General features: G+C 39.2%; 1 protein-coding gene and 1 pseudogene across 6 annotated transcripts in view; one reads left to right on the top strand and one right to left on the bottom strand.

Annotated features, from left to right (window-relative positions):
- Positions 1-23,459, top strand: part of ATP13A4 (ATPase 13A4) — a 111,475-nt gene extending 88,016 nt beyond the window's left edge. For 2 of the 6 annotated variants that reach the window (XM_025425383.3, XM_025425382.3), the window contains 7 exons: positions 1,647-1,743; positions 3,295-3,367; positions 8,994-9,165; positions 10,163-10,356; positions 11,466-11,554; positions 14,843-14,923; positions 19,922-23,459. In XM_025425383.3, the coding sequence (XP_025281168.1) occupies positions 1,647-1,743; positions 3,295-3,367; positions 8,994-9,165; positions 10,163-10,356; positions 11,466-11,554; positions 14,843-14,923; positions 19,922-20,134 (919 nt within the window). In that variant the 3' untranslated portion in view covers positions 20,135-23,459. Of the gene's footprint in view, positions 1-1,646; positions 1,744-3,294; positions 3,368-8,993; positions 9,166-10,162; positions 10,357-11,465; positions 11,555-14,842; positions 14,924-15,520; positions 15,733-19,921 lie in introns of those variants that run through there. The other 4 variants (XR_003127287.3, XR_003127288.3, XM_025425384.3 and 1 more) reach the window with 4 other exon arrangements.
- On the bottom strand, positions 4,804-5,640 carry LOC112646006 (60S ribosomal protein L22-like; annotated as a pseudogene).
- Positions 23,460-24,951: the final 1,492 nt, after the last annotated feature.

The raw sequence follows: 24,951 nt of genomic DNA, 5'->3' as shown, positions 1-24,951 counted from the left end.
ATATTTATTCATTTTTGCTGCTTCTACTAAAATTTCCCCTGGTGCTTTATCTCTGCCTCCCAGAATATGTACTTCTGCTATATTTTATTTGAATGATAGAGATGGTTAGCATTGTGGCCGCTTTGGGCTATTACAATTAGCATGTATCTACAGTTTGTGAAGTGCTTTAATACCTACTATCTTATGCTTCAAAATAGCCTGGAAATGTAAGAATGGTCACTATTTTCTTTTGCAAATAACAAAATTGAGGTTCCATTGATGTGCCCAAGCTCAAACATCCATATAGGATTAGAAATTATTAAAACATTAAATTTTACTTAAATGTCTTTTATCTACAGATATCATACTATTCCCACCACATTAAAATAATGATTTGGCTAGCTCCTCCCAATCTTTAAAAAAATTATGCATGTATTTGACAAATATTTATAGAGTAAGCACTTAGTGCCAGGGACTAGTAGAGACGCTGGAGACCCAGAAGAAAGTAAATCACACATCCCTTGATCTCATAAAGCTTTCTTCTGGTGAAGAAGTCAGGCAATAAACACATGCATGGATAAATCAGGGTAATGAGAAAAGTAGGAAGGGGGCTGGGGAGGTGGAATTGGCTGCTATAGGTGAGGGGTATGTGAAAGCATTTCTGAGTAGGTGAGAGATGAAGAGGAACTACATTCTGGTAGAGCAACTGATGGCAGCAGAGCACCCAAACAGGAAAAAGCCTATCTTGAAATCAGGTTTTGGAATCCCAGGAAAACATTATGACCAGAAGGAAATTTAAACTCTATTTTCTTTCCAAGGAAAGACATAAAAGTGACAGTTCATAAGTAATCTACTTTATGCTTTCAATATATATTTACTCAACGTCAATCAACAGTAACAGAAACAAGGATGCTCATTGTTTCCAGTCTATTTAAATTCCATATGTGACTAATTTGACTGTAGGTATTGTTCTAGTCCAGTTTCAGAAAAAGTTGGCACTGCCAAATGAGATTTTTTTAATATTTTATTTATTTATTCATGAGAGACACAGAAAGAGAGGCAGAGACACAGTCAGAGGGAGGAGAAGCAGGCTCCATGCAAGGAGCCCAATGCAGGACTCGATCCTGGGAATCCGGGATCAGGCCCTGAGCCAAAGGCAGATGCTCAAGCACTGAGCCACCCAGGCATCCTACCAAATGAGATTTGAATGAAATGAAACACCTGCATGAAAATAGCCCCCAAGTCAGCAATCTTATTTAAATCCCTTAATTCACACAGATGAAGAAACTGTGTTAGAAGAAAACTGACCTTCCAAATGACATCAGTGCATAGGTATGAGATCTGGGACCAGTTCCCAATCCCTCTTACTCTGGGTTCACATAAGGCCCCACACAAAGGAAGAGACTAACACTCAACCTGGGCTCTATAGCTGAACCAAGCCTGTGGGTTTTGGCCTGGAATCGGTGTTTCCTGAAAATTTAGTCATTTTAGCATCCTGACAGCCAGCTCCCACTGGCTCAAGCCAGCTCCCAGTCTGTCAGACAAACAGTCAAATAATCAGGCTTTTGAGGTTTTTTTCCTGCACTTAGCTGAACAGCACAGAGTAACTGACCTCATTTCCTTCTATTCCTTTCATTTCCTTATTTTTCATTTCTTTTCTCACACAGGGAAGGACGCGCAGCTCTCGTCACCTCATTCTGCATGTTTAAGTACATGGCTCTGTACAGCATGATTCAGTATGTTGGTGTTCTGCTGCTCTACTGGGTATGACTTGGGACCTGAGCTCTTGGTTAGTGAGAACTGAAACGAGTGGTGGTGCCCTCCCAGTCTGCAGTGCCTCTAAGGAAGAGTGCATGTGGGGAGATGCGAGCACCAACAGCCCTTCTAAAGTTACCTTTATTTTGAAAGTAAATCAGAAATAGATGAATATACGCAGGAAAAGTTGATGGTATTAATTCTCTGACTCTCTGACAGACACTTTTTATGTAGTAGTGGTAGCTGAGGATCAGAACACAGCAGACACTCCCTCTTTTTCACTGTTGCTTCTGCCTGCTTGGACCAGGTCTCTATCTTCCCAAGTCCAGTGTGACTCTACTCCAGTGTACTGTTCATTAAAGAAACGATTCTCTGATTGGGGTGCTGGTAAATGTTTCATAGCCGGCTCTCCCTGGAAAGACAAGCCCTGGTTATTAATGTTTGCCAACTTTCATGGTGTAAATACTCCCACCATGGCTGGTTTCGAGCTGTCTTAACGGCTGTCACTGAGCATCGAGTTGGGAAGAGATATGCAATAGCATGCCATTACGTAGTACTTGCACTTCAGAGACACAAGGGTTGTAACTATCTTAAAGAGCATAGATAACAGTATAATGTAGGATAATGATTAGGAAGCGTTGGTTTTGGGTCATTTATTAGCTTTGTTTTTAGCATAATGTATTTAGTGGTAGATTTGTATGACTTAAGTTTTTATAGTGGCTGTGTTTAACAAACAGCTCAAAAAGATCCCTGAAAACTTGGCAGTTGACTCTCATGAGCTCGTACAAGCAGTATATTGCTGATTCCTTAGATTCATCTCTATGTACTGCCCTCTTGCTTCTGGATTGACGGATTGACGGTTTTGGTTGTTATTTTCAGATTATCTATGACTTTTCCCACTCACTAATGAATGGGTTGGAGAAGGAGAAGTTATGTATGTAAATTTGGCCCTATTTTGGAATCCCAGTAATTCATGCTATAGAATTAAACATGGGTCATCATTATTCCTTTCCACTTAAAGTAGAGGGGGGCAAGGAAGCAAGTTTCTTGAAATCAGTAAGACTTTAACACTTTTTTCTCAAGAATATCAAGGTGCTTTATCAGGACTTTCTAATAATGCCCAAGAATGCAAATAGTGAGTTCAGTTATTCTCTTTTTCCATCAGTAAAATTTTGGTAAGATCACCACGTATTTATCACTTGCTACTCCTGGGAACCCACTGTCCTATTGTGGCAGACCAAACCCTGACTTTTCTGCTAGCAGGAAGAAAAGAGATCAGAGATGAATCTACTAGATTCATCTACTAGAGTAAGATGTCCCCCTCAATAAGGGGATACCGATGTACAAAGGACTCAGCCCAGAAAGCACACAAAGGTAGCCTCCTGGCTAGAGAGCGTTTTACAGCCTTGTCTTTGATACTCTCACCTACATGGACAGGACCCTGGCCACACCACCTCCTTGTAAAATCCTATGTTGCAGTGACAAAATGAATGCAGTTAACATCAGACTTCATCCAGAGGGTCACAACTTTTTTTGAGTCATTTTCCTTTTTATTTTTAGGAGACAAACAGCCTTTCAAATTACCAGTTTCTGTTCCAGGATCTGGCCATCACAACTCTTATTGGCATAACAAGTAAGACATGTTTAAAACTTTCTTTGCTCCCCTCAGTATATTTCCCTCTGCCCCAGAAGGCCCATCAGGAGGGATACTAGCTATAGCCTCAGGATTGTGGGACTCATTCCCGAGGATACATACAGAGAGGGAAAGAGGAAATAGGATCCCTCCTTTTGAGTGTTAGGTTAAAAGAAAAGTGTTAACAAAGGAAAATCTGGTTAGTCATCTTGCTGTTTTGCACAAAATATGGGGCTTCCATAATGGTCACTGAACATTTAAAAGGAAAAATGCACCTTGAACATCAAGAATGCTGACTTCAGTATGCACCCCGTTTATAGAAGCTGAATGGCGTTTATGTTTTCCATCTTTAAATCCTAGCCTTTTGGGGTTTTGAATGGAGATTAAAGGTTATCTTGCCATTAGGCCACTCTCACTGCCACCTCTTAATTGACATGAATTGTGCCCCCAATTTCCCTGCCGTAGGATTCCCCCACTTACCCACTCCCCATCATCTTTACCATATTCTCTGCTTTCCTGCTACAATAAATGCCAACAATTGCACTTGTACTTTTAATACTACCTCCTCCTACCTTCCAAGGATTTTGTTTCTGTAATCATGTCTTTCTCCACCATCATCAGCTTTTCTCTGGTCTGCTGGATCATTCCTATCTGCATATAAATATATTTTCTTATCCTGTACCAGATCTGATATTCAGCAAAGTCATTGACTATTGACTGAGTGCCTAGTTTGTGTTACTTACTGGAATAGGCACTTGGAACACATCAGTGAAAGAAAGAAGCAAATAAAAATTCCTTTCCTTACATCCTAGTAAAATAGCACCACTAAGACCTGGAGTCATCCTTAGTTTCTTTTTTCATTACCTTTCACAGCCTTGGCTGTACCTGCAGAAGCCATCCTGCATCCCTCCTCTCAATATGCAGCTCTGTAGTCATTGTCATAGAGCAATGTCACCTCCCTTGTGGATTCCTGCAACAACCTCACAACTGATCTGGCTTCCCCTTACCCCTATATACCTTTCCAAGGGTAGCAAGAGTGTTATTTTTAAAAAGTAAATTTTATTGTCATCCACATGCTTAAAATGCTTTGTTTGGCCCCTGCCTGCTTCTCTGCCTTTACTTCCAACCACATTGCTATTCCCTTGTTCCCAGCACCCTGGTCTCTCACTCTCTTGAGCACTACCAAGCTCATGGTGACCACAGTGCCTTTGTTTTTGTTATTTCCTTTGCCTAAAACACTCTTCCCTTCAATCTTTATATGGCTTTGACTTTTTCTTATTATTCAGACCATAGCTCAAATGTCACCACCTCAGGAAGGTCACTTTAAGTAGTCACCAAGCCAATTATTCTCTATCACATAATTGTGCTCTATTTTTATTTTATTTGTTCCCAAGTTTTATTCAAGAACGCATACAAATATTCCAGATAAATGAATTTTAATCTTCATCTTCCTCCTCTTCCTTGTCCTGGTTAACCTGGAAGTAATGCAATCCGTGATTCTCTTTGCTGTTAGCAACTACGCTCAACCAATCACATGGATTATTCTTCTTCAAATATTCTTTTTCTTTTTCTTTTTTTTTCAATTATTTTTTGATGAGATACTTCATTGCTGTAATTTTGTTCTTGCTCCTTTCAGTAGTTAAAACCCCTCCACTGAGATTCCTAGCTTTTCTGTTCATTTTGATTCTCTCTGGAAGAAACTGCTCAAAATTGGCAGTGCCCATGAGTCCCTCTTCTACAGGGTGGGTGCAGTCAAGGGCAAAGTTCAGAACTTGCTTCTTTTTTTTCTGCTCCCCTTTGCCACAAGCTTTTTCAAAGGCGAATGGTGGTAGCAGAGGCAGAAAGCACAACTGTGCTCTCTTTTTCTTGTATGGCTCTTTTCACAATCTGAAATTATATTTATCAATATTTTACTTGCATTTTCCTGCCTTCCCTCTTCCAGTGTGCGTGAGTGATGAGAACAGCACCCTGTCTGTCTTGACTACTGCTATGTTCCCAATGCTATTGATACTATTGACAGTGCCTAACATATCCAAGGGGCTCATTAAATACTTGCCAAATCTCTGGAAAGAACACCTTTGGACAGTCCATACTGTTAAGAGAGTTCTTCATTTCAAGTCAAACCTATCTCTGTGTAGCTTCCATTCACCTTTGTTCTGCCATTGCAGTGGCATAGGGTAATCTGAGTTTTCTCCCTGGGACAGTCTTTCTTCCAGATTTTTGAAAACAGCCCTCTTTTCTTTCATGATTGTTCCCTGTTCAATAACAGGCATCTCCAGGTTTTTCTTTATTTTTTAATAAATAACTTGATTATTTTTGTTCTTATGATTACTAATACATATTCGTTGTAAAATGAAGATAGAAAACATCACAAGGTATGACAAAGGAAAAAAAACCCACCTTTGTTCTACCATTCAGAACTAACCAATTAAAGCATTTTAATGTATACGTATAAATGAAGAAATCTGAATTATGTTCTCTAGATAGTTGTGCATACATTTTTTTTCATTTAACTTTATAAGTACTTTTTTTTAGGTTTTATTTAAATTAAAGTTAACAGATAGTATATTATTAGTTTCAGGGGTCAAATTTAGTGATTCACCAGTTGCATATAACACCCAGTGCTCATTCCATCATGTGCCCTCCTCAATGCCCATGACCCAGTAACCCCATCTCCCCACCACCTCCCGTGTCGCAACCCTCAGCTTGTTTCCTATAGTTAAGAAGAGTTTCTTATGGTTTGCCTCCCTCTCTGTTTTTATCTTATTTTCCTTCCCTTCCCCTAAAATCTTTTAATGTCATTACATATTTTAATTCTTTTTTATTGTGGTAAGATGTATATAACATAAAATTTGCCATTTTAGACATTTCTAACTGTCTAGTTCAGGAGCATGCATGACATTCACAGTGTTGTGCAACCATTACCACTGTCTACTTCCAAAACTTTTTAATCACCCCAAACAGAAACTCTGTACCCATTAAATAACAGCTCCCCATTGTTCTTCCCAGCCTCTGCTAGGTAATCTGTAATCTACTTTTGGTTTCTATAAAGTTCCTTATTCAGATATTTCATATAATCAAACCATGCAATATTTGTTCTTTTATATGGCTTATTTCAATTAGCATAGTGTTTTCAAGGTTTACTTTTGTTGTGGCATGTCTCAGAACTTCATTTGTTTTTTTATGGCTGAGTAATATTCCATTCTATGTATATACCACATTTTGTTTATCCATTTATCTGTTGATGGAGTTGAGCTGCTTTCACCTTTTGGCTCTTATAAAGTGCTACAATGACTATTTGCATAAAGTGTTTGAGTCCCTATTGTTAATTATTTTGGGCATAGGAATGTAATTGCTGGGTCCTATGGTCATCATATATTTGGCTCTTTGAGAAATGCCCAAACTATTTTCTAGAGTGAGTATATATCATTTTCCACTCTGACCAGCAATGTATGAGGATCTCAATTTCTCCATAGTCTCATCCACGCTTGTTATTTTACTTAAATTATTTTCACATCCTAGTCAGTACAGAATGGTATCTTATTATGGCTTTGAATTTATTTCCCTAATAATTAATCATGTTGAGCATATATCCACATACTTATTGGTCACTTATATATCTTTTTTTGGAGAAATGTTTGTTCAACTCTTTTGCTCATTTCTTAACTGGATTTTTGTCTTTTGTTGTTGAGCTCTAGAGTTCTTCAAATGTTGTGGATGTTAAAACCTTCTCAGATACATTATTGCAGACATTTTCTCCCATTGTAGGGTTTTTTTTTTCCCTTTCTTGATAATGTCCTTTGTTATACAAAATTTCTGATTATAGTTAAGTCCAGTGTATCTATTTATTTCTTTTATAATTCATCCTTTTGGAATCACATATAAGAATCCAGTGTCAAATCTAAGGTGTTATAGATTTACTCTATGCTTTCTAATAAGATTTTGTGGTTCTTAGGCACCTTCTCATATTTTCTCTTTATTGATATTTTCATTTAGTTCGTACATTGCTTTCTGATTTGAAACAGTTGTTTTAAAGTCTTTGTCCAATATGTCCAATGTCCATGCTTCCTCCCAGATGATTTCTGTCAATTTATTTTGTTCCATTAAATATTACCATGTCATAACTCTGAAAATCAGATTGATCCCTTTCCCTAGGGCTTGTGGTTTTTGTTTTGCTATTTCTTGAATGCTGTCATAGTCCATTTATTTACTGACTTCCCTGAACTATTTATGCAAAGACTTTATCAGTTATTATGTATGGTCAATGAAATCTCTGTTGCTTTAGCTTTTGTTCAGCTAGTGTTTTGACAAAGATTTTCTCGACTTCTACGAATTTAAAATTATGAGCAAAGAACCTCTCCCAGTCTTTGCAGATTTGTTCTTCACTGGGGCACTTCAACACCTAGCAGGCTTACGCTGAATGCAGAGATCATCCAGAGCTGGAAATTGAGGGGCTATTCTGGTCTTTTCTAAGCATGTATCTTGCCTTAGGTGTGTGCATGGCTTTCTATAGTCCCCAATATACACAGGTGCTTTTGAGTGCCTTAATTTCCCAAAGAAACTTTCTTTAGCCTTTCTTTATAATAGCTGTTATTTTATGTCTCACCTCTTTTGCCCTGGGTGATTATAGGTAGCTGGTTAGCCTTATAATATTTTTAAACAGTATATGCTGCTGCCCTGAGTTAAGTTTTGGATTAGGTGAGATAGAGATGAGTGCCTTGCACCAGTGCTTCAGGTAACCCCCAGACAGGTAAAAATAGATCTATACAATAATTTGTGATGAAGTCTGCTCTTCCCCTTCTGTGACCAGACAACCAGACACCAGAGTCCTTCCCACATTAGGAGTGTGAATGATCAACTTTGAGATTGTCACTGAGCTGAGAAGGGGGTAGGGCAAAGGCAATTTAAAATGACACAAAGCCTTCCTACCATTTTTAAGTTGCCTTTTTCTTGATTCAATGTTTGTTTGATTGCTGTAAACCTTTGTTTTTCAGCATTCTGACAAAGTTAGTTTTGACAGTTTCTGCTTGTTTTTCAATGTTTCTGTGGAAGGAGTTGCCTGCTCTGCCACTTTTTTGATGTCATTCCTCATTTTGTCATTGACTTTTTTAAAGCATTACTTCTTGGTGACTGCACATTGTTTCATTATGTAGATGTACCATAGTTTACTGTTAATGATGCAGTAATGAACATCTTTCTACATCTCTGATTTTTTTTGGCTTAGGATAAATTTCCAGGAATGATTGTGTCAAGTGCTATGAATAGCTTTCAGTCTTTTCATATTTATTGTCAAATTACCCTGCAGAAGGTTTGTGTCAATGCACATTCCCCCAAGCAGTCTATGAGAGTATGCATTTCATCATGCCTCACCTATAATTTGATAGCCTTTGCTCATTCAATAGACAAAAATAAAAAATGCCTTATGATTGTCCTATCTACTCTCTTAGGAATTCCTCATATGATTTGAGTTGGAATCCATTCATTGTTTTGTTCCCTCAAAACAATGATGTACTTCAATTTGTCAATTTGCTTGGATGTATGGGCCCAAGAAGTTATACTGTTCTTCTGATGAAGAATACAACATTTTCCTGCTCTCACAAATATGAAACTTGAATTTATTTTGTAGTGAATTTGAATGGTGCCTACCCCAAGCTGGTGCCTTTCAGGCCTGCAGGACGGCTGATCTCTCCACCTCTGCTGCTTTCTGTGATTTTCAACATTCTTCTCAGCCTGGCTATGCACATTGTGGGCTTCATTCTGGTTCAGAGGCAGCCTTGGTATTCCATGGAGATGCACAGGTACTATCACAGCCTCAATTCCAGCATCTCACATTCTAATTTCTATCAAATGTCATCTGGCCCCTATGACAGGAGGCAAATCATTCTTCATTCTCCTAGGAGCATTGACTTCTTGAAGTCCCTTGGGAAAATTTCTGGTGATCTCTTCTCTATAACACAGTTTGAGGATATTATTCATTGGCACTTACCTCTGCCTGTCTTGTGTCATAATGATCTATGACCATCTTTTATATCTAGGGTGACCATGCTTATACTTTGCCTGGGAAGCCTCACTTTAAGCCTGATATCACAATGAAATTATTTGTAATTAATTAATTAATTAATGAAGTATAATTGGCATACAGTGTTATGTTAGTTTCAGGTGTACAAGCTATCGATTTGACAATTCTATACATAATTCAGTGCTTACCACGGTAAGTGGTGACAATCTGTCACCATGCATTATTATGATATTATTGATTATATTCCCTATGCTGTACTTTGCATCCTCATGACTTATTCATTTTGTAACTGGAAGTTTGTATATCTTAATCCTCTTTATCTCTTTTCCCAATTCCCCTACCCATGTCTCCTCTGGCACCTACTAGTTCTTCTGATGATATTTGTCTTTTCCTTTAACACTCAAATCTGTTCTTGTTGGATGACAAATTATATGGTCACCCTATTTATAAATGTTTAGAGATCTTAAGCCATGAGAGGGAAGAATCATGGCTTACTCACATCTTTCCCACACAGCCAAAATACACATGATGGGTATCCAATTTATTGAATAAATAACTTGCTTATCTATCTATCATCTATCTATTTATCATCTATCTATTTTTTATTTATTTATCTATCCAAAATATAGATCTACCTGTGCTGGTTTCCTTCTTTTTACTTTCCAGTATATTCTTTCCCAAAGTATAAGTAATTACACTAAGGACATGGAGTCCTGTAGATATAAATGTTCCATAAAGACCTACCATCTTACTTCATTACTTTTTTTTTTTTTTAGTGCCTGCATACTGCAAAATGAAAGTATCTCAAAGTTAACTATTTCTCCAACTGCTCCAGGAAAAATTGGAAATAATGGTGCCTTCACAAGCTATGAGAACACTACCATATGGTTCTTGGGAACAATCAACTGTATCATTGTGGCTCTTATTTTCTCTAAAGGAAAACCATTTAGGCAGCCCATCTATACAAACTGTGAGTAGCACTGTATTAAATCAAGGTGAGAGATCACCAGAGGGAACAGACATTCCAGGGTCACTCAGGGAGCAGCTGCAGAGTTGATGCTTATCTTGTGTCTCCTGACTTCTACTCTAGGGCTCTGTAAAACACATTGTGCAGCCTCATCCTTTGCTCCTTCCCTCAAAGGTGCATTAAATTCTAGGGTTTCCTTCTCTACCTCTTTCCTTCACCAGAAGTTTGTCTGTAGGTGTCTTTTCATGGCACCACTCCAAACTGGGATGGCTCATTTATTTCCTTACTTGTCAGTACTTGTCAGAATTCATCTGAGAGGAGGTAGAGAGGAAATGTCACAGCACTCAGTTAGAACATGAGTTCTGTCATGAAGACAATGGTTAAGATGGCATTGTGTCATTGGCAGGGTGGGAGTGGGTCCAGTCTGTAGGAATCTGGCCACAGTGATTGTGAAAGCGTTGAGCCAAAGTACCTGCCTCTTCTTACATTCTGGGTGGGCATGGGGAATATGTTAGGAGAAGAGGGTGACCTGGTTAGCACTTGGGACATTTATTTGTATGTTACCCCTATCTCTCTAATTGGAAAAATTTAGAAGCACAAATTGAAGAACCAATATCCTCATAAAAATTTGTTTGTTCAGAGAAAACTATGTTGCCATTCTCCTTCTTGGGATGAAAAAGCAGTCAAATGCTGACCTGTACATGACTGCAATTTAAACTTTTTGATTATTTACAACCCTCTTTTTTCCAGAAAAAGATTTGAGGCAGGTGTTTTGCACCTGCAGTCTCTTTAGAGACTCAGATACTTAAATGTCTTCAAGGCATTTTCTGAAAATGTATTATGTCAGTGTTGCTCTCTCTATATTTCCCACTTTTACTAATTGAAACTTACAACATATATGTGAAAATTTCCACTTGCCCCAAGGACATGCATAGACATTGTGGAGGTGAGACCCATTGCACTGAAATGAGTACTTTCCATTTATTATGCTGTGTTTGGATGTAGAAATCAAGTAAATTTAATCAGTGCTAATATAAAATATGTCTATCAATAGATGTGACGCTCTATACTCTGATTTCTCTAAATGATAGCTTGTGTTCTTATTTCCTCAGATATATTTGTCCTTGTGCTGGTCATACAGCTGAGTGTGTGTCTATTCATTCTATTTGCTGATATTCCAGAATTATATAGGCGTTTGGATGTAAGTCTTATCTCTGGGATGTAATGATTGTTTACAGTTGTATAAAACCCTGACTTCAAGAAGCAGGTCACGATTGCAATTGACATAGATTCTTGACACTGATTTTTTTTTGGAATAGTGAAGTTAAAAACAATGCTGAATTTATTCATATTTTCTATTTAAACAGGCCAGGAAGTCAGATTATGTCTAGTCTTGATTTCAAATATTCCAGAAACATTGAACATTTTTCTTTTAAAAGATTCCTATAAGAATGGAAAAATCTATTTATATATATTCTCTTTCAAGTGTGTGAGAGAAATTTTTTCTAAATGCTTCTGTTGTGAAGTTGTTGAAAACAGTTTGCCTATAACATGTTTTCCGCTAATCCTCAAATCTGTATTTATGTCTTTTTTTAAAAAATCTCTTTAAAAACATGTTTGTCTATATGTTCATATTTAATGTCTGCAAAACTTGCTTGCAGAGACCCATACCTTACCTCATGAACTCTCTTAAATTGTGTCACTTTGAGACAAATTTCAAATTCCTTAAGAGACAAATTTTCGAGCATGGAAAAATATATATTTCTATTCCTTTAACCTATACTTTTGAATTAGAAGTTCATTAGTTCATTATTACCAAATATCCTTTAGACCAATAAATAGAATAGAGAAGAGATGGTGAAAGGAAATGAGCTTTTATTACTTAGCTTAAGCTTTTATTACTTAAGCTATGTGAACATACCTGCCCACCTCTCCATCTCAAAGACATGTTTCATGAAGGTCAAGATCCTATCCTATTTATCTTATTCATCTCATATTACTAAAGCTTGACATAGCCTATGGCACATAATAGCAATAAATGACTCACTGATTGTTTTAGATTAGGTTCCTATGTGGAGATGAGCACAGGGAGCTCACATGCTGTCTAGTTATTGCAAACCAGTAAAATCTTCACAAACTCTTCTTGACATGTGACATACAAACTAATGTCTACATTTGGTTTTCATTTTGATGATTGTGTCACTGTGTTAAACCTGTAATTGCCACTATTGTTAAATATGTCCATGAATTAGAGTAAATATTCATGGAGGTAGTCTTTGCCCACTAGTCTTCTAAGTAACTTAGAACTTCTAAATCCTGTAGAAGTTAGGGTTAAGACATATTGGGTTTGGTCACATTCTTTATGAGTCAAGACTCTTATGGAGAGTGTGATTCCTCCAGTACAAGAAAATAGGGAGTCTGTTTAGCTTGGGGAGAACCTGTGTGGGGTCATTGCCAACATGACTGCAAATGAGTCTGCAGAGAATTATTGCTCACCTTAAAAATAATTATCTTTTCTTATTATTGCACAAAATTGGGGGTATATTTTAGAAAGTGAATATGCAGGCAAAGAAAATTGTGACCATTATTCATTATATCCTTCTATCTTTGAAACCATATATTATAAATGTGCATTGACTGATTTATGAAGTTTATTTTAAATGGAGTCATGCTGTCTAGTTATTGCTCATTTTTTAAGAAATTGCATGATTTTTTTAATAGAAAACACATTCACACAGTTTAAAATTCAAGTTAGAAACTCTATATCCTCCCATCTTTTTTCCCCAGCTATCAGGTCTCCTCTCTGGAGGCAACTGATGACACTACTTTATTTTATGTACTTTCAGGTATATTTTATACAAAGGCATACACACATATATATTTCTGACATGTATATCCTCCCACATTTTTACACAAGTAGTAGAAGACTATTACATTCGTCCAGGTCTTCTGAGCTGGAAATGGCAAGGTGAGATGAGGTGTGTAAGCAAGTTGTGGAGGGAATGCCTGTAAGGAAAAGAACATTAGGAAGCCAGAAGAAGAGAGGGAGGGCCCCACACTATGATGTGGGTCTGACCCCTATGAAGGAGGCAAGGAGGGAAGAAGGACCAGATGAGTAGGGATTCAGACTGCAGTGCAGCTCTAAGAAAGCCTAGCCACAGTTGCCCATCACAGGTGTCTAGTGTCTCACAAGAATGAATGCAATAAGAAGATGTGCCATCCTCAGTTATTAGCTTTGAGTAAACCCTGGGAAGTGTGGCCTTAAGGTGAGCGTGGTGGAGATTTCGAGGGTAGCACTGGAGCACCTGCCACTTATTCCCCCAGTAGGAAACCTGCATGGAGTGTGTTCATGGCAGCCACAACCACACACATGGTTCCTCACCTTGTTCTTTCATGTGACAGTGTATTTTGGTAATTGTCCTGTAACAGTTCATAATGCTTCCTCATTCCTTTTTTTTTTTTTTTGCTAATACATACCATAATTTATATGTAGTTCCCTATTGATAGACATTTAGGTTGCTTCCAATGTTTTGCTATTATAAAAAAAGCTGTAATGAAATAACAGTATACATATATCATTGCAGGCATGCACAAATATATCTCTAGGATAAATTCCAAGAAATGGTTTTGAACTCTTAATTTTACTAGCACTGCCCTCCATGGAGTTGTACCAATTTTAATCTCCCCTCCCCCCCACGTAGAAAGCAGTGTATGAAGCAGTGCTGAGTATAGCAGTATGCGTTTGGTTTCATTTCATTCATCCATCCATTCATTCCTTAATTTATCCATCCATTATATATATAATGTGCATGGGAGGAATTGGGAAAGATGCAGAGAAACTGCGAAAAAAAACATGAAGTGACAGCTTGATTTCAGCCCCACTTCCTCCATTGGTGACTATCCTCATCATGGTACCATCCATGCAGCTGTACACACAGTCCTAAGGGTGAGCCCTGACTCAAGGCCCAAAGAGCAGGGCTCAGCTGAGGGGTGATGTGGAACCAGAGAGAAGAGGACAACAGTGCCCTTTGTGGAGGTTTGACATGTGTACCCTCAGAGCCTCTGAGAAATAGAACCACATTCCTGTATTCCCTCATAAAAGCAAATGACTGCAAGCAAACAAAAACTACTTTTATTAAATTTATCACATTTTAATCACATTTATCTCAGGAAATTCAGAAATTATGGGGAACCAAAAAATAAGAAGAAGAAAGAAAGATAAAATAGAGTAACAATCCTAGTTTACAAATCATTGGAATTTTGGAGTATAATCCTTCCGTATTGTTTGATACATGCATAAAAATATAAGCCTTATTATATGTGTTATATATACGTATGTGTATCTAAGATGTATGTATGTGACATACACCTACACACATGTCTATATCACATACATGATTTATGACCTATGAAAATGTACACCGTGAACATGTGAACATTTTTCTAGTATTTGTCTTCAAACTAACAGTGATTCTCCATCTCTCACCAGCTGCTCTGCACTCCTGTTGTGTGGAGGCTCTACATCATCATTATGCTCAGCTCCAATTTCATTGTGTCCCTTGTTGTGGAGGTAAGTGCCCTGCGCTGCTGATCATTTGGAGCAGGGAGGGACAGGGCATTCTTTGGGAGTCTGAAAAAAGGAACAGCTTTAGTTGATCAGACTCAGCAGTGTAAGGGGCTCCCTTCCTCGGCCACATGAGCAATGGTGCTTTCCCCTGGTGAGTTCCAAACAAGGGGTTATTTTACCCATCTATAGAGTGGACCTGGAGAGAATGGGATTATGATATCCAAGGTCCTGTTCGTTTCTAAAATCCACAAATAGAGACCAATTCAATTAATTTTTCTGAAATTAAATATGATTCACATACTATAAAATTCTCCTTCTTGAAGTGTACAATTCAGTGGTTGTTAGTATATTCACTGAGTTGTGCAACCATCACCACTAACTCTAGAACATTCTCATCACCCCAAAAGAAACCCTGTACCTGTTAGCAGTCGCTCCTTATTTCCCCTTTCCCCTCCTTCACCCTTTGGCAACCCCTAATTTATTTTCTGTCTCTAAGGGTTTGCTTATTCTGGACATTTCACATAAAGGGAATCACATAATATATGGCCTTTTGTGTCTGGCTTCTTGCACTTAACAACTTCTATTACTTTTACTTTACAGATGGGAAATAAGATTCATAGTGAGCTTTTCCTGGCTTTTATTCTTCATCTCCCATTTGCTCCATTTCCTCAGTAAAATGAGTTGCTTCCTATTTCTTTGGCTACATGGTTCAGTCTCTCCTCCTTCAGTTCTCTTAGACAAGCTCTCCATTCTTCAAAGCCTACTGGAGAACAGGGGGCATCCCAAGAAAAGGCATCCGTGTCAAAGGGGAGGTGAGCATCAGGATTCTATCCATCCCCACCCCTACTTCTGGTTGCAAATCCAGCTTTGTTCCAGCGATTCACAGCGGGCAGAGAGTACCTGGAACCTGATTTCCCTGCAGAACCTTCCATACTGGGCAAAGTAAAAAATGCACAGGAGCTGGTGGCAGATCAGGGCATAGAATTAAGGTACTGGAGCCTCTCTCTGTATGCAAAACCAGGGCCTCTCAAACTTGAGTGGGTGTCAGAGTCACCTGGAGGACTTGTTAAAACACAGGTTGCCCAGCCCTTCCCCCAGCACTTCTGATTCAGTAGGCCTGGAATAGGCACACATTTTTGTTTCTAACAGGTTGTCAGGTGATTCTGATACTGCTGGTCAAGGAACCATACTGAGAAATACCACACTAGCCCATAGGGTCTCCAAAGCCACCAAGTTAATAAAGGATACATGTGTATCCTCATAACCTAGTTGCGGAAGGGTGAATCTTGCCCTTTAAGGGATAACTTTATGTATGTATCTTGTCTCTGGCACGATCACATTATTTCCTCTCTCTAGTACATCTGCCTTCATGTCTGCATATTGAAATGCTAGTTCATCCTCCATGGCACGGCTGTAGTACCATCCTCTTCACGAATCTTTCCCAAAGCATAGATGGGTTAGGCAAATAACAGTGGCTTAAACAATAAAGATATTTACTGACTCACTTAAGAAGATTGGAGGTAAGTGGTTTCAGGGCTGGTATAGTAACTCAATGGTGTTGTTGTGAATCACCTTTCACTTTTCTGTCTCCCCATCTTTAGATATTGACCTTTCATGTTTGTGTGTATTGCTTATGGTGTCCAGATAGTTTCTACGTAGCTGGGCAGCATCTCCGTTTTAATGCAGGAAAAAAATGAAAGGAGAGGCACCAGCAAGCTTTTCCCCCTCAGATATGAACCTCTTATGAGGAAACAAAATAATTCCCTACAGCCACCCAGTCTCTTAAGCCTCATTGGTTGGAACTGTATCTTATTGTTGTCCTGAGTAGAAAAGGATTCTGGGAGAGTGGATCTATGCCAAAAAAATTAGACAGATTGGCTTAGATTATTTGTGAGTTATTTCCTTTTAGGTGGACAGGAAAAAGTTGGGAGGAAGGCACAATAGGGTAACTGAACAACAAAGTCTGCCAGGAAGGAAGCCGTTCAACTGCTACAATATTTGCAGTTAAGAGCATAAGCCAGAAGTAGTCAACCTGGGTTTAAATCCTGGCTCCACCCTTTCTTGCTGCCTGACTCTGGGTAGCACCTGCTATTCCACTTCTCTGTGCTTCTGTTTCTTCATCTGAAAAACAGTGATAATAAGGGTATCTTACCTCATAGGGTTACTGTAGCATGAAACCTGAACACAGAAAAAGCACATGGTAAATGTTTAATAAATATCAACTATTATTATCATATTATCTCTTGTGGTACTTAGTATTTCTTTCTTTGAATCTATCAATCATTTAGGCTTTCTTCTGCTCACTCACTCTTCCCACAGACAGTTGTTGACCATGTGTCATGTGCTAGGGCACAATGTGAGGCGGATTCTGATGATCTTGTTGATTGTTCACACTTTATGGTGAGCAAGAGGATAAACACCACAGTTATTTGTGTATCGATATAAATTATGCTGGCAGGAACTCATCTCAGTACCTCCAGTATCTAAACTGCTTTATTCTCATAGAAGCTGGGTAAAGTTTGGTTCAGTGATGAAATGTAAGAAGTGACACTGCTCACCTGCAGCAGATGGAGAGGGTAATTTGATACTCATGAAAGATTAAGTTTCTCCTTTGTTTCTTCTGTCCAGTGAGAAATGGAGACAGGTATGGATGTTTAGTGTGGGTTCCCAGGAACTTTCACACTGAGAAATAACACTGTGGGATCCCAGCTCCCATCCCCCACTGGCTCTTTCACGGCAGACTCCAGTTGTTTGAAGTTACCCTTCTGCTGTCAGTAGGCACACAGGAACAAACCAAAGCCATTTCAGTCTATGGTGAAGGCAGTAGCAATGGAGAATTAAGGACACTGAGATTTCTTGCCTTACGCGGTGAGCCTAGCAGAGTAGGTGAAGACCCTAGACTGTCATGGATGCAACGAGATATTTTCCTCAGGTAGCTGTAGGTATGTGTGACAGCAGATGCTAGAGATTCTTAGGATGGGCTTGCTAACTCCATGTTACCTGGCTGGCCTGTGACAGAAATGGTCCAGAGAGCTTTTGGGGGAGAGGCATGAGGGATGGCTGGCCTCCTTTTGTACAGTCCTGAATATTGCCTGGTCCACTAAGATGTGTGACTCTACCCCTAATCTTAGAGCAGCCCAGCAAACAGCTTTGAATGGAACCTTATCCTTACTTTGCTTTCTCATGATGTAACCTCCAAATAAAAGGCAGAGGAGTAAACAGGGATAGCTTTAATTCTCCTCGCTTTTTTATTACTTATGTGTATTTTGTATATGTATGTATGAATTACTTTAGTAGCCAATCTGAAGTTTTGTTTTCTGTTATTTTAAGAAATGGTAATTCTTAAAGGGTTTCCTTTTGTTTCTAGTTCTACATTTAATATAGAGGGGCAGGACAGATCACTTCTCAGTGCTTTAGTTTCCCTTTCCAGAGCAGCAAAGTGACACAGGTCATCATAATTCTATGTAATTCTAGAATTCTGTAAACACTTAATGCATGGCATACAGCACTAAAGTCTGTCTGTGAGGGTGTATGTGTGTGTGTGTGTGTGTGTTGTGTGTGTGTGTGTTTTGCTTTGTTTCATTTGTTTTGTTTCAAACCTGCTAAGTTAAAGACCATTAACAGGATACCTATGATCCTGCCTTATTCTAGCTCTAAGGAGAACTACTGTTCTCTTGTTAATTAAGAAGGACAAAAAAAAATCTTGGTGTGGGAAAGTAGAATCACAAGTTTGACTAGGTGAGCCCTGAGGTTTGCAAGATGCTCTTTAAATGGCTGTGTGGGTCTTTAGCAGCCTAGTAGCAGATGATCCATTTTTAGAGAAAGACTAAGACTAGCTACTCCCATTATTTCTATGGACAAAGGAACTCAAATGTCAAAGATGGGTGGATTTTAGGAAAATTACTACTCTGGCAAAGTTCCTTGTAGAATTCCATAGAATTGACTCTTTCATTTAGCAAAGATACCACTGGCAGACACCAAAATGAGTTCTAATTTTGTGGGACAGCAGGCTTCTCATATTTTTCTTTTTGTTTCTCTCATGATAGCTTCTAAGATGATTAGCTTTTATGGCTACATATGATACAAATGAAAAATTAACAAAATAATCTCTCCTGCACTCTGTGTTGTAAGTTATAACTTGGGCTCTATTTGAAGCTTAGTATAACCCATGAAATAAAAAGTCAGTCTAAAATGTTTCCAAAGAGACAAATCCTTTGTATTCTTAAAAAATGCATTGCGATGAAATATTTGTAGGTGAAGGTCAGAGGCCGCAGTCAACATAGTGCATTAGCCACTTGTTAAATAAATAGTTCAGAAGGGGGGGAAAGAGAGGCACCTATGCCATGCCATGCCCTGCATTTTGAGGATAGCTATGTAAACTTTATGACAAACATAAAAGGAAGGAATTCCTTTTTCTACTCACTGAGGCTCAGAGAAGGTAATTAATTTGCCCATATTAAGTGTCAGAGCTAGAACTTGAATCCAGATCTGTCCAGCCAAGGCTGCGTATTCCAATTTTACTGACCTATGTTCACAACTATGCACTTACATGCTAGGGCACACCAAAGCCACATCTTTCTATAGGGTAATTCCATTTAGGGGTAATTCTAAATATAAAATTTTATATTTTATAGTGAATTTATAGTAAATCAAATACAGATGTGGTATGGAGTGGACTGCAGAATTTGAATGATTTTAAATTTAATTTGCATATGAGAGTCAGAAGAAATTTCATCCCTGAGCAGACTACTTCAAGCTATTTCCAGATTCTTGAAACTATGTACCTCTCTCTTCTGCCAGAAGATTTCCTTAAGTGGAAAAGTTTGAGAGGCTGAGACCTAACCCATGAAACCACACTGAAATTGTCTGTTCAGGCCTCAAGTGTTTTGTCAGGCTGGATCTTAGCAACCAATGTGGTGGTTCCTTCTTAGGGTCTGTGGAGGGCCATCACCTGGAAATATTTGACCTCTGGTTGTAAAGAGTAACTCTTTTGTTTTGCAGGAGGCCATCATTGAAAACCGAGCCCTGTGGATGTCATTCAAAAGGTGTTTCGGTTATCAATCAAAAAGCCAATATCGGATATTGCAGAGGACCTTGGCAAATGACCCTAGTTGGCCGCTGCTAAACCAAATGTCCTACTCTGACACGCCAGGGTGTGAAAGTGGAGTGTCTTACAGCAATCCAGTATTTGAGAGCAATGAGGAACAACTCTGAAGCCAGCGTGATATCGAAGTTGACAAACAAACAATGACATAAGGAATGAGTTTCAGTGATTTTCAAGCAAATAGACTCTTCTAAAATCAACGGAGTTTTTGGAATCAAAAACCCTATCCAATCGTGGTGGCAAATTAGAGTCTACTTGATAAAATACTTTCTACAGAGCAGAACACTGCCCCAGAAGAGTGCTTTCCTCTTGGCTTCTGAAAATACTGATGGTGTTAGTGAAATAAGAATGGGCCAAGGATGGCAATTGACCAAGAGCCTGAGAGGCTAAAGGACAAGAAGAATATATAATCTTTCTTCTTAGATAACATATTTTTTAAATGAATTGTGAGAAAATAGCACTATGTGTAGTCATAGTGAAGGATCATTTTTGAATTTGTATTTTATTGGTGGAAAAACAAATGCATGGGAACCATCACACCAATCTTCACTGTTTGGTTTCCTTTCCTTTATAGTACATTCAGGGTTGAGACATTTTCTTCTGCTTCTGGCTTTCCCCTATGTACTAGTAAGGATGGGCAAAGCTGATGCTGCAATAACAAACCACTCCCTTGTCTCAGTGGCTTACCACACAAGAGTTTCTTTTGTGGTCCAGGTGATTCTATCGACTAGCTCTCCTCCGAGTGGTGACTGCTTCAATCTGTCAGTCCCACTGACTGAAAACAAGGATTCCATGTTTACTGTGATGGGGAAGGAAGAGTCTGGAGATCACACAAGGGCTTTCCACTGCCTCATCCCAAAAGAGGCATGCATCTCTTCCACTACTCACATCTTATTCATCAGTGACTTGGCAAAGTAGCTGAACAGTACAGTCTGAGTTTAGAGCTGGTTTCATGGGCATATGACCTGTGCCATCACCTAGGGGGCCATGCTTAGAAGAGACCCACACTCATTTTAATGCTTTGCTGTTGCCATCTTGAAATTCTTAATTTTTGAACAGAGGTCCCCACATTTTCATTTTGCACTCAGCCCCACAAATTATGTAGTTTATCCAACTTGTGTTCCAGAAATACTGACACTGTTCTCTGAGCTCTGCATCTCTTGCTCCTGTGAGCCTCTCCTGTTTTAGGAACTCCACATCTCACTTGTCCAACTCGAGGTATTTCCACTCCTCTGCTCTATTATTTTGGAGAAAAGATAGTCTTGTGCTACAACATTGTATGTTATCATTGATGTTAAGTCCCTACATAATTTACACATTTCTTAAATCTGAGGCTTCAGTTTTCAGAAAATAAAAATTGCCCTTATTTTATCACTATTATAATTTTATTATATTAGATTAATTTGGCATAGAAAACACCCAGGTTTCTGTTAGCTCAGCAGACAACTCTGAATTCTAGGATAAAATACACAAATAATATTTTAAAGCAAAAGCAGAATTTTCACTACAAAAATCAAATCCTAAGTGAATGTTCTAGGTAGTGGGTGGGTCTCAGGCTAGCTTTGTTACTTATCAATAGCATCTACAAGTATTCCCTCCCCTGGCGAATTCCTGAGCATGGTTGGAGGCTCTGTGGCTATAGATAATTCTGAGAACATGATGTTTCTCAGCCATGAAAGTACCTTGTTGCTTCTGGTTTTAAAATAGGGTGTGAAGAATCACTTAAATAGTCAGAATGATTGTCTTCCTTGGTCCAGAAGGAAATGTTTCCTTTTAAAAGTTAGCCTCAGCAGTGATATGGTTGCCCTGAATGTCTTTTTCTAGGACTTATAGCTTACTCATTTTTTAAGAGTGGAGGGTTGTGGACAGGGCAAGCTGGAGATGGTCTACAACCTAGTGATGGGCAAGAGCAACATGTGCAGTCATATCTAGAAGAACTCCTTACCAGGTGCTGTCACCTCCGTTAGCTCATTTGAATTGCATGATTCTCAGGACTTAGGCAAGGAAGGACTTATCATCTACTTTTACAGGTGAGAAAACTGAGATTCAGAATAAGGCAAGCTGACCCAGGCCTCAGACACAGATCTTCTGAGCAAACCTTCTGTTGTTTCCAAATACCTCCTAATTACAAAGCTTCAGCAGGGCAGGGTGTTTGGGGTGATCTCACAGTCAAACAAAGAATGAGTTTCTTATTTGCCAGGTGGAATGAGGCAACCTGTTGCTAATACCAGGGCCTGATGTTCAAATAAATGCCAGGAATCCTGCCAGGCTTGGGATGCAAGTATATTCCAAACAAAACAAAACTAAAACCTATGAGTGTCTATTGAGACTCTGAGTTGCTCTTGCCTTGGTCCTAAGTGATTCAATTGGGGATTGAATCTAAAATCTTTGTCAAAAGGGATTTATTCTGAAGACTGTACTTGAAATAAACTATCTCTTAGAGGTAGTGAGAAAATGCTTAACTTGGAAAAGCAAGGCTGACAGGGTGTAGTCAAGGGATGTAAAAGTTGTTTTCAAATACTTGAAGGGTTTCCGTGGGAGAGAAGGCTCCCACCTGTGCCAGGTGGCATGATCACTGGGTAAAGGGCATGGTGAGAATGGCTTCAGTCTAACACAAAGACCACTGTCCCAACAGAAATGGAATCTGGTGACCTCATGAGGTGTGTGCTCCATGGCATTGGAGGTACAAGTGGATATCCAAAGACAAATTAAAGATGGAAGTCAAGTATCAGATGGAATTTAATTACCTGCAAGCTACCTTCCAGGCTTAATGTGCACATGTCTCAGTTTTATACTATGATATGAACCGTCCATCGTCACTGCCCACATAGAATATCAGACTGCCTATTGTGAGGAGATGGGCTGGGGAGAACAGGCTCTCAGCCCTTTGGGGTCCTACAGTGTAGACAAATGGGCTTGAAAGGGGGCCCATTTGTGCTCTGTGCCTTGGAAGGGGGCTTTTGATGAAGATAAGATTCTAGAAAACAGGTGTCCACTGATGGGTCCTGATTGCCAAACTGACAGCTGGGGAATACTTCTGATGTGTGTATTTTCATAGAAAAAGAAGTTTGAAAATTTCAGTGAAGGACATGAGAGAGTACCCCAAACTGAGGGCAGAGCTACCTGCACCAAATACACTTGTCTGACCAGGACTCAGAGGAGAAAAGGACACTCATCTGATCCTAATAATTTAAGAGTTTCACCATATGTTTACTCCAAGGTACACAGCTCTGGCCCACAGAAAGGAACCCTTGCTCTGGGCTTTTCTCACTAAACATGTAATGATCTGAGAATGGAAATATGTCTGTGCCATCTGTGTCCTTATGAGCTCACAGAAGTGTGTATGTACACACTTGCAGATGTGATGAATGAGAAAGTGATTATTCAGAGCCTTGTATTTAGTTTATGCCGTAATAAATTATTCTGTACAAAAGAGGCAAGTATAATCTATAATTCTAGTGTTTTAAAATCAATCTTTCTCCTTCTCTGCAGTGAAGTCTTTCACTCTGGCTAACAAAATGGTGCGGTCTATTCCAGTAATGTTGAATCAAAGAAACATCTTTATAAAGTTCTAGGCATTTCCTAACACTATAGATACAATTATTCCCTGCTTTATAACAGGGCGCTGCAGTCTACAAAATACATTCATACTCATTCTCCTAGTTAAACCTCCTAACAATCATAGGAGGAAGGCAGGGCAAGGATTACTATCCTCCAGACCCTCCAAAAGTCACAGTAACTTGTCAAGGGCATAGGGGAGCTAGAGCTACATTCAGACACAGAACTTCTGCCAAAGAGTTCCCTGTTCTGTCACTCTCCCATGTTGTTTCTCCTGGATGAAATGTTTGTAGTACTGAGAAACAAGAAGGCAAGCAAGGCAAAGCAACTACCCAATGGATTGCTGTCACAAGTGTAATTGCTTCCAGAAAGGGTTTTTAGTTCTCATAGAAGTTCTCTTGAATTTGATCATCAATCACAGAAAAGGTCAACTCCCATAGCTGAGGAGTAAAATCCTATAACCAGAGCCCTGTGAGTCTACTTCGTGTGAGCAGATACAGCTCTGGTTTCTGACCTCAGCCTCCAGAAGCATTGTATCTCTGCGTGAACTTTGCTCAGCCTCTGCTTTGTACAGCATTTTAGGGTCATATGGATTCTCTCTTGGCTGTGTGCTAAACTCACTTCCTTATGCAGTCAGTAGCTCACTCATTCTTGACAGCACTCAGTAACTCACTCATTCCAGGCACACAAGAACTTACTTCCTTAACTCAATATTTTTGTTCATACTGCTTTCTGTTTGGAGGCACCAATAATTATTACTCTTATCTCCACACCCAAATCCCATCCATTTCTCAAGACCCAGTTAGAATGCCACCTTGTCTGCCAAGCCAGAAGGCAGATCTCTTTTGTCTACATGCTGCTCACATGCCACATAATGTGTCTTTTGTGTAGCAGACAGCTCTTTTTATTTTTTAAGATTTCATTTATTTATTCGTGAGAGACACACAGAGAGAGGCAGAGACATAGGCACAGGGAGAAGCACGATCTTCAAGGGGAGCCTGACGTGGGACTCGATCCCGGGACTCCAGGACCACACCCTGAGCCACAGGCAGACTCTCAACTGCTAAGCCACTCAGGTGTCCCAACAGACAGCTCTTTTTACCATATATTATGGTCCTGTAGTGTTTTGACTTCCTCCAACTCCCCCTCAACCCCACTTTAACTAGAGAGAACATTCTCTGAGGGTAGGGACCAGGACTGATTCATCTCATCTACCCACATTGAACCTAGCACAGGGCAATGGTTGGGGCTCAGCAAGCAGCTGTGTGGCATGACTGAATAAAAAAATATAATCACTGGGATATTTTGTTGATTTACTTTTCCTCCTTTGTCCATGAACATCTGTTTTCTATTCAGTACAAAGAAACTT

The sequence above is a fragment of the Canis lupus genome, chromosome 34, assembly GCF_003254725.2.
Source record: "Canis lupus dingo isolate Sandy chromosome 34, ASM325472v2, whole genome shotgun sequence".
NCBI classification, from domain to species: Eukaryota; Metazoa; Chordata; class Mammalia; order Carnivora; family Canidae; genus Canis; species Canis lupus.
Note: the sequence above shows the minus strand (reverse complement) of the source record. Positions and strands in the feature narration are given on the sequence as shown.